Source organism: Myotis lucifugus, unplaced genomic scaffold (assembly GCF_000147115.1).
Source record: "Myotis lucifugus unplaced genomic scaffold, Myoluc2.0 scaffold_3449, whole genome shotgun sequence".
Lineage (NCBI taxonomy): Eukaryota > Metazoa > Chordata > Mammalia > Chiroptera > Vespertilionidae > Myotis > Myotis lucifugus.
This window is the reverse complement of record NW_005874497.1, coordinates 1791-10908: the sequence shown is the minus strand read 5'-3', so window position 1 is coordinate 10908 and position 9118 is coordinate 1791. Positions and strand designations below refer to the sequence as shown.

The 9118-nt window shown below is 43.7% G+C and overlaps 1 protein-coding gene and 1 pseudogene across 1 annotated transcript; both read left to right on the top strand.

Moving 5' to 3' along the window:
* The first annotated feature begins 1666 nt into the window (after window positions 1–1666).
* Window positions 1667–2127, top strand: LOC102425548 (annotated as a pseudogene).
* Window positions 2128–3564: 1437 nt separating this feature from the next.
* Window positions 3565–7288, top strand: LOC102425244 (T-cell ecto-ADP-ribosyltransferase 2-like). The gene is made up of 3 exons (XM_023749186.1): window positions 3565–3627; window positions 3971–4673; window positions 7212–7288. The coding sequence occupies exons 1-3, from the start codon at window positions 3565–3567 to the stop codon at window positions 7286–7288; spliced, it is 843 nt and encodes a 280-aa protein (XP_023604954.1).
* The last annotated feature ends 1830 nt before the right edge of the window (window positions 7289–9118 follow it).

Here is a 9118-nt window from a genome sequence, read left to right as displayed (position 1 = left end):
TTATTCTGAATTCTTTTTCTGTCATGTTGCATGCCTCTGTATCGCTTAGCTGCTTTTCTGGCGACGCCTCCTTTTCTTTCCTTTGGGGGTTTCTTTGTCTACCCATGTTTGATCTCACCGACATATCTAGATGTTGAGTTGTTTAGTAGCTGCTCCCTGGGTGGCAGTGGCTCCTCAGGCTGTGGTTGCTCCCTGGGCGGTTGCGGTAGCAGCTGCTCCTCAGTTGAGAGAAGCTCCTCTGGTGGGTGCTGTTCACAGCTGTGCTGGCTCTTCTGGCTGGTGGGGGGAGGCTTCACGTACAGCTGCTCCATTTCTCTTTTTTCGATCTCAAGTTCCCTTGCTGGGTTTGGGAAAATCCTTTTTCCAATGCCCTTCCTCCCTGCAATATGCACACTGACTCTCACTTAGAGGTCTTTTTCTTTCATATGCCTCTGACTTTTTCTTTTTTTCACTTCCTCAGTTCTTTCCCTTCTTGCTTCTTCCCTCTTCACAAATCTACAACTTTCCTATTACCTTTTAGTTGGCCTCTTCTTAACTCATTCAGAAATAACCAACTTTAGAATACTCTATTTTCTCCATATATATCAAAATATATCTCCATACCTTATACCTTTTATTACCAAAACCAGATAGTGTTTTAAGTTGAATTAGAATTCTTAATTCTTAGAAACCTTAATTTTCAGTGACAACTAGCATTCTTTAGATTGGCAAATTTATGAATCATTTTATAACTTCTAGAAACAGGTTTTTTCATTGGCAAATACACTCATATTTTCAAGAGACGTAACAAAATATATGAACCCTCTTTTTTAAACCCAGGCATGACAAACATATATTTTATGTTAATAACTCTAAAAGACATCAACCAAATTTAAACCAGCTTTAATATCAAATATTTTCCCCGACCGCATGATACTAAAAAATAAACAAAAAACATTTGGGACAGTTTTATTTATTTTTATGACATACATAAACAGTATTACTCATAATTGTAGAGAAGGCAAGATTTTTCACTTGTCCTTGACAAGTTTTAAGAAAGCTGGAGTGGGAGCTCGGCTGGTGTGGCTCATGGTTGAGCTTTGACCTATGAACCAGGAGGTCACAGTTCGATTCCTGATCAGGGCACATGCATGGGTTTCAGGCTCGATCCCCAGTGGGGAACGTGCACTCTCTCTCTCCCTTCCTCTGTCTAATCAACAAATATGTGTGTGTGTGTGTGTGTGTGTGTGTGTGTACACACATATATACATATACATATATATACTAGAAGCCCAGCACATGAAATCACATAGTCCTGCCCACCCACACAGCCTTGCCTTGCTTGCAGCCCTGCCCACCCGAACATCTTGCCAAGCTCCCAGCCCCGCCCACCTGTGCCAGTGTTTGGTCCTTAGGACCACAGGTTTTTCATAATATAGATAAGCTGGAGTGGGGCCCTAGCCAGTTTGGATCAGAGGATAGAGCGTCAGCCTGCAGACTGAAGGGTTTGATTCCGGTCAAGGGCACATGCCTAGGTTGCAGGCTCAATCCCCAGTAAGGGGGCGTGCAGGAGGAAGCTGATCACAGATACTCTCTCATCATTGATGTTTCTGTCTCTCTCTCCCTTCCTCTTTAAAATCAATAAAAAATTTTATTTAAAAAAAAAAAGAAAGCGACCAGATCCAAGATGGTGGCCAGGAGGAAGCTGATGAAGGAGCTTGAAGAAATCTGCAAATGTGGAATGAAAAACTTCTGTAATGTCCAGGTTGATAAAGCCAATTTATTAACTTGACAAGGGCTTATTGTTCCTGGCAACTGTCCATATGATAAGGGGGCCTTCAGAATGGAAATCAACTTTCCAGCAGAATGCCCATTCAAATCACTGAAGATTACATTTGAAACAAAGATCTATCACCCCAACATTGATGAAAAGGGACAGGTCTGTCTGCCGGTAATTAGTGCTGAAAACTGGAAGCCAGCAACTAAAACCAAGTAATCCAGTCTCTCATAGGACTGGTGAATGACCCCCAGCCTGAGCACCCCGTTCGGGCTGACATAGCTGAAGAATACTCTAAAGACCGTAAAAAATTCTGCAAGAATGCTGAAGAGTTTACAGAGAAATATGCAGAAAAGCGACCTGTGGACTAAAATCTGTCACAATTGATTCCAGCGAGTGTGAGCAGAAACCCCGAGCAGAGCATTCAGACACCCTGCAAAGCAGGACTCTGTGGAAAATTGACACAGGCCACCACCTGGCGTTTGCTTGTGGCAGTTACTAACTTACTACAGTTTTCTTAATCAAAACTGGTCTTAGGTAACCTGTAAAGAAAGGATTAAAAATTTAAGATGTTCTAAAAAGAAGAAAGCTGTAGTGGGGAGAGAGGAGATATCAGGCATGATTGACTTTAGCCACTTGAGTTTTGAAGTGTCATTTTTTCCCCCTCACATTGAGGTGGGGCAGTCTGCTCCTAAAGCCTGCACAAGGTTCTGGGCAACAAAACCACACAAATCTAATCTGAAACTGAAAGTACATCTCTCTCCCACATAAAAAGGCCAGAGCACTGCCTTCTCAGGCACTTCTATCAAAGACGGACCAGGACCAAGGATCTCCAGGAAATCAGGTACCTGATAACTCAGTTCTGTTCTCTGAAGGGGAAGGGTCTCTGAGTGTGAGGACCCCAGGAGGGCCCCTGAGGAGAGACTGGTGTTTGGATGGGACTGGAAGAATATCTGAAGCCAGAGGTGATTGCTATAGTGGCGGTTATTCCAAGAGCCAAAGCCACAAAGTCAGTTCTGTGTAAGAAACATTCTAGGTATGGAGGTGAGGTCAGACCTGGCAAATAGGGAACCATATCGAAGGACAGACATGCTGTCTATCCATCCCTCTTAAATGTAAAACCTTAATCTTAGATTGTGCAATTTATATCCCAGAATCCCAATGCAGTACTGTTGGTCCCTGTGTCTCATGGGCCCTTGTGCAAAAGGCTCTCCTGCTTCCTATGGTTAGTCAAGCCTAGATCTTCAGGTCAGAATAGGAATATACTTATTTCCCCCTTCTCCACACCAACTTCTACCTTTCCTTCAAACCAAGAACCCCCCGAAAGCTTCCATGCATGTTAGCTCCCCTGATAGAAGTAAAGGCTGACAACATTGAGAGATGTTCAGAAGTACTGACTTAAGTTTGAGCCCCAGATTAACAAAACTTTGAGACGATCTTAAAAACACACACAACCGACACATCTGTGAAAGAACTCATAGTACTTTTTTAGGGGGAGTAAAACGTCAGGGCTTGTGAAGGATCCACTAAAATGGGATCTGTTTTTCTCACTGGCCATCTGAGTGACACCCAGCTCTGCCTATGACCAGGATTAACTGTTTCTTTACCAGCTCCCTACTGATTCACTGCTCCCTGTGTGCAGGACCCAGGCAAAAGTCCTGGCTAGCTGTGCAGAAAGCAGAGTATAAGGGACTAGGGCTCCCAGATTTGCAGTAGGGACCGAGTCATCAGCACACTCACAGTGGAACTAATGTTCATACCTCACTTTCATTATCTTATTTTTTTTGCAGTTAGTATTGAACTTGGAGATGACTTCTCTTCTAGCCACAGCAGTTCGCTTTTTGATCCTAACTCAATGGCTAACACAACAGGTAATATATATCACCCCCTCCACCCAGATCCTGCTGACTGGCTTTGCCCTCACATTTTTAAAAGTATAGAGTTCCCACAGTTGATTCTGAGGCTAAAGCCATTTAGAGAGCATGAGTCTGAAAAGAATAGTTTAAATATTTGGAAACAAAACAGAGTAACAGCCTAGTTTTTTCTTTTTACACTACTTATGGTATAATAAGATTATCTTCATGTGTGTACCATACATGAGTGCTATGACAGGAACATGTCAAATTTCATGCTAAGCAAGAAGTCCAGACTGTGGGCTCTGGGCAGCATCCAGTACTTGCAAATGGGTCAAAGAACATTACCTCTTCTCTACAGGTGACCGGCCGGGTACAACGAGCTGATTCATGTTGGCTAGACATGGCTGAAAATGCATTTGATGATCAGTATGTGGGCTGCACTAAAGAAATGGAGGCAAAAGCACCCCAGCTGTTAAGAGAAGAACTTAAAGTGAATAGAAACTTAAGAGCAGAATGGGAAAAGGCAACGAAAGAATGGGAGAAAAGGAAGAACAAAATAGACTCTTCAAAACGACTCAGTGATTCCCATGGAATAGCTCTAGTGGCCTATACTGGAGATATTGCAATAGAATTTAACAAGGCTGTAAGAAACTTCCGTCAAAATACAAATAAGTTTCAGTTCAAAGCCTTCCATTATTATTTGACAAGAGCTCTTCAGCTTCTCACGACACCACAGGAGTGTTATACAGTTTATAGAGGCTATAAGACAAAGTGTAATTACATTGGAAAAGGAAATGTACGTTTTGGCCAATTTGCCTCATCATCTCTCTCTAAAGCAGAAGCTATAAAATTTACTAACAATGGTAAGGGAACACTGCTTACCATCAGAACCTGCTTGGGTGTTAAAATTGAAATGTTCTCTTACTATCCATCACAAAAGGAAGTGCTAATTCCAGGCTATGAAGAGTATCAACAAGTCAACCAAACTAAAAATGGCGTTTCACTTATGAATCCCAAAAGACCTAAGAGTAACTACAATTGCTTCTATATCAACAGCTCAGGTGAGTCTGGGACTGTGTTCCAGGTGGGAGTGGTGGGGACATCCTGAAATAGAAGAGGGAGTTCTCTGCTACCAGAAGCCACCAGGACAGAGCACAATAGGGCCTTCAACCAATTGCTGATGAGTATTAGGTTCCTAAAAATACAGGGCTGATATCCTGGAATAGAGAGCAGCTCAGGCAGTTCCTCGTCCGGCCATGGTCTTAACTTCCCTGCTGTGCAAAACAGTCAGAAAGATCTGCTGGGCACCAGGAAACATGGGTTTTGGAAACTAATATGTCAGGGGGTATAGGAAAGGGTTAGGGGAGTTGGGAGACCTGTTCTCAGGGCAGAACAATACAGCCACTGCAATAATCCTGCCAGGAGATGAGGGTGCCTGAACTGAGCAGGGGGCTGTGGTGATCAAGGGAAGTTGGGGAACTGGTGTTGTCTATGAGATATCCTAGGAGAAAGGAGGGGGAGTATGGTTAGAAAATAGGATGGTGGGCCTTGAGATTTCCAGCGTGGGTAGTTTACAGGTTGTGAGTTGATTGGAGGACATTTCCATAGCAGTGGTTGGTTACACTGAAGAGCAGGTGAATAGTGTTGGAGCTGAGGAAATCAAAGAACTGAAAGAGTTTGCACCAATGGGCCACATAGTGACCACATGCACAGGATGATACCTAGACTGATGACGTTAGAGATGGTAAAACCATCAGTGAAGGCATATGAGTGAAGACATATCAGTAGTGGCTGGAAGGCTGTTACCTGTCCAGCCCTGTGATGGGAGAGAAAGTGCCACCAAGGGTTGCCTCCACTTTACCCAACCTTTCCCAAGGTGTCCTGGCTCTCAGGTTTCCTTGCATTTACACCTATCATTCCTTCTGGCCTGAAATCTCTGACTTCATGTCATATTTCATCCAATCTAAGACACTATCAATTTAGTAAAGTAATTATCTTTCACTATCTCTCATTATCTTTCACTAGTTCAGATATCACTTCTAATTATAAGCCTTCATGGATACTCTCAGGCAAGATTAAATATTGTACCATGCTCCACACCATAAGTTTGGGGGCAGACAACCTCAATGGTAATCCAGGCACAACAACCATTAGTTCTGTGAATTTGAACAAGTTACCTGAGCAATCTATGTTTCAACTACCTCCTTTGTAAAATGAGGATACAAATAGTAATACTTCAGTAGTGTGTCTGTGAGAATTAAAGAAGTTCTTAACTTATTGCCCGGGACATCGGTATTGCTTAACAAATACTCTTTTTTTGACCCCATGGAGAACCTTGTATGCATCTCAGCCATACATTCTTCAGCTCTATGGTAATAATTTGTTTACAGTCTGGTGATCTCTTTAGTGCCAGAGACTGTCTTCCTGCTCCCTCTGCACCCAGGGCCTGTCGGTAATGCCTGGCTTGAATCAGGGCTCCAGTAGCTGTTGCTGAAGGAAGTTAGGTTTTGTTGAGATGCCAGGGTCCAGCCAGAAGTGGATCTGAGCTGCAGAGGGACTGAGTATCCAGCAAGTTTCAACCAAATTAGTCGTTATGCTCTAAAAGGTTGCTGGAAACAAGAGAAAAGTTTGAGGTAGAAAGGGACTGCAGAGAGTGATTACTGGGGGACTCTGAGCTTTTACCTGTAGAAATTCTGAATTTGGATCAAGCCTAATAAAAACAGGACAACCAGGAAAACAATCCAGCAGAGGAAAGGTGCTGCCCTCCCATCTCGGGCGCAGTGCTTGATGTTCATTCAGATTCAGGCAGACTGAGCTGAGAACCCCAGGAGAGGAGGCCAGATCCCACCCAAAGACTGAACTCTTATTAACACTAGACTAGAGTATATATGTTGCTGCAAAAGATGTATGTTCATGAGGTCCCGATCCAGAAACGTATTCCTAAGTGGACAAAGACAAACATGGAGCCGAAACCGGTTTGGCTCAAAGGGTAGAGCGTCAGCCTGCGGACTGAGGGGTCCCAGGTTCGATTCTGGTCAAGGGCATGTACCTGGGTTGCGGGCACATCCCCAGTGGGAGATGTGCAGGAGGCAGCTGATCGATGTTTCTCTCCCATCGATGATTCTGACTATCTATCGCTCTCCCTTCCTCTCTGTGAAAAATCAATAAAATATATTTAAAAAAATAAAAAAGACAAACATGGAGGGGCTCCCACAGTGACCAGGGATCTGCAGGTCTCATGTGGGGAAAGCCTTTCTTACTGAGGCACATGTGGCTGGGAGCACAGGGGCCTGAGAAGTGGGGATGGGAGGGTGTGAGGAGCCCATAGCCCTGAGAACTCAGTCCACTCAACGACCTTAAATTCAGAGACCCAAAAGGATGTGTTCTCACAGTCCACTCCCTTTCTGGTATTCCTGGGTATTTCAGGAGCCCCTGAAAGGCAAAAGGAGAGTCTAATTGCTGGCTAAGTAAAAGAAACCCCTAGGGCTCACACTGGTGGTGTTTTGACCCTGGGGGGAAGCTTGAAAAGTCTGGGAGACCCATGTCTTAAGAAACACCATAGAGAAACCAAACCTTTCCTTCTCTTCCTCCCATTGCAGGAATGAAAGAAAGTTCTGCATTCATACTGCTGCTGCCTGGCCTCTTGGTTCTGAGGCTCCTCCCTGCTGAGCTGTAACCTTGCCTTGCCTGGTGCCTGGGTCTGCAAGGTGTGGGTGACCAATTCCAGCATGTCATAATTTCAAGAGTTTCATCAAAAGGTTGATGAGACTTGGGGACTCAACAGGGTTGAGTCACACATGTAGTCACCTGTTGGGAATGGCTGAAGGCATTTCCCCAAACCTGAAAGGATACATTAAATTGATTGTTGCTGCCAGACAGTTAAAGGGCATCTTAATCTACATGTTATTGCCTCCTACTGGCCAAACACCTGAACAGCTGTAGGGTAATTCCCCCATTCTGACAATGGACTCTGTACTGAACCCTGACCCTTTGAAGTGTATATCTCTGCCTCGCCTCAGGACAAATTGTGTTAATAAAAAGCATGGGGTCCTGGGGACGGGGAGAACCTAAGGCCTTAGACTTAAGACCTTAGATCTTAGCTCCTTTAGCTCAGCTCCTCTGACCCCCAATGCCTTTCAAAATTATATTTCGTCTCCGGACTCTTTTACAGTCTCTGGATTCCTATGTCATCTACGCATAGTCCCTTCTCCAGATTCCTGAACCCTTCTTGATGCTGGGACAAGAACCCCGGCAGCATGGGGTATTGGGAAGGGAGGGACGCAGGGTCTGTGTGTGGCTTATGTTAGTGCTCACATCCCCCAAGACATCTAAGGGATCTTCTGGGTCTGACCACAAAAGTATGCTTCCTGTCTCCAAATGCACTTACTGCCTGAGATAAGTCCCTAGTCTCTGGACACTTTGCTGTGATTAAAAAGCAATGCTTTTACATACTGTCAGCAGTAACAGTCTTTAAAATGCAATTTAATCTTGATGAATGTTATAAACTAAAGCAATAAACCACTGATAACCACACCTTGCTTCTCTGTGACTAGATTACACTACTAGTTGTATTCTTTGCCCAGGAAATTCTCCCAGGGCATTAGATGTGATGCTGGCATTTTCACAGTTGAGAAGTTTCATGTCTTATACTTCTCACAAATATCCTTGAAGCCCTGATTGATTGAGCCAGAAATACCAGAGCTGTGTTAGATAAATCCTCCCTGCACCACCCCACCAGAAACCCAAGCAGTCACCAAACCTTGTCAACTTACTTTAACAATAGCTCTCTATTGATTGGGGAAGTATTTCTTAAGACAAAAAAAAGCATAAGCTAATAAAGAAATTTTTTGACATAACAATAACAATATAACTCTAATGTATTGGGTACTTACTATGTATTAGGCACTCATTGTTCTACATTGTTCTAAGCACTTTATATGTTTAGTCATTTAGCCCTCATAATAACCCTATAAGGTAAGTTCTATTTTTCTCCAATTTAACAATTGAGGCACTGAGGTTATGTAATCCACTGTCAAAGAATAAAACAAAGGTAAGGAACAAGGGAAGGGAATAGACTAGGGAGAGGAAGGGGGTGAAGTGTTAGGAGGGGTTATTCTAATTAAGCAGTGAAAACTAATACTCCTGATAGGATAGAGTCCATAGGTCTGCACATAATTGGCTACAATAAATCCTAAATTCTTCGCAGTTAAAATCTGGCATACAGTCCTAGCTGGTTTGGCTCAATAGATAGAGCGTCAGCCTGCGGACTGAAGAGTCCCAGGTTTGATTCCAGTCTAAGGCACATGCCTGGATTGCGGGCTCAATCCCTAGTTGGAGGTGTGCTGGGGGGCAGTCAACCAATAATTCTCTCTCATCATTGATGTTTCTATCTCTCTCACCCTCTCCCTTCCTCTCTCTGAAATCAATAAAAATATATATTTTTAAAATCCGGCATACAGACCTGGCCAGTGTTGCCCAGTGGCTTGGGCGTTCTCCTGTGCATGGA

Excerpts from the sequence above, each read along its gene's own strand:
- LOC102425244 (XM_023749186.1), top strand. The coding sequence starts at position 3,565 with ATGACTTCTCTTCTAGCCACAGCAGTTCGCTTTTTGATCCTAACTCAA. Across the intron at positions 3,628-3,970 it reads CTCAATGGCTAACACAACAG|GTGACCGGCCGGGTACAACG; the intron begins GTAATATATATC and ends TCTTCTCTACAG. Across the intron at positions 4,674-7,211 it reads CTTCTATATCAACAGCTCAG|GAATGAAAGAAAGTTCTGCA; the intron begins GTGAGTCTGGGA and ends CTCCCATTGCAG.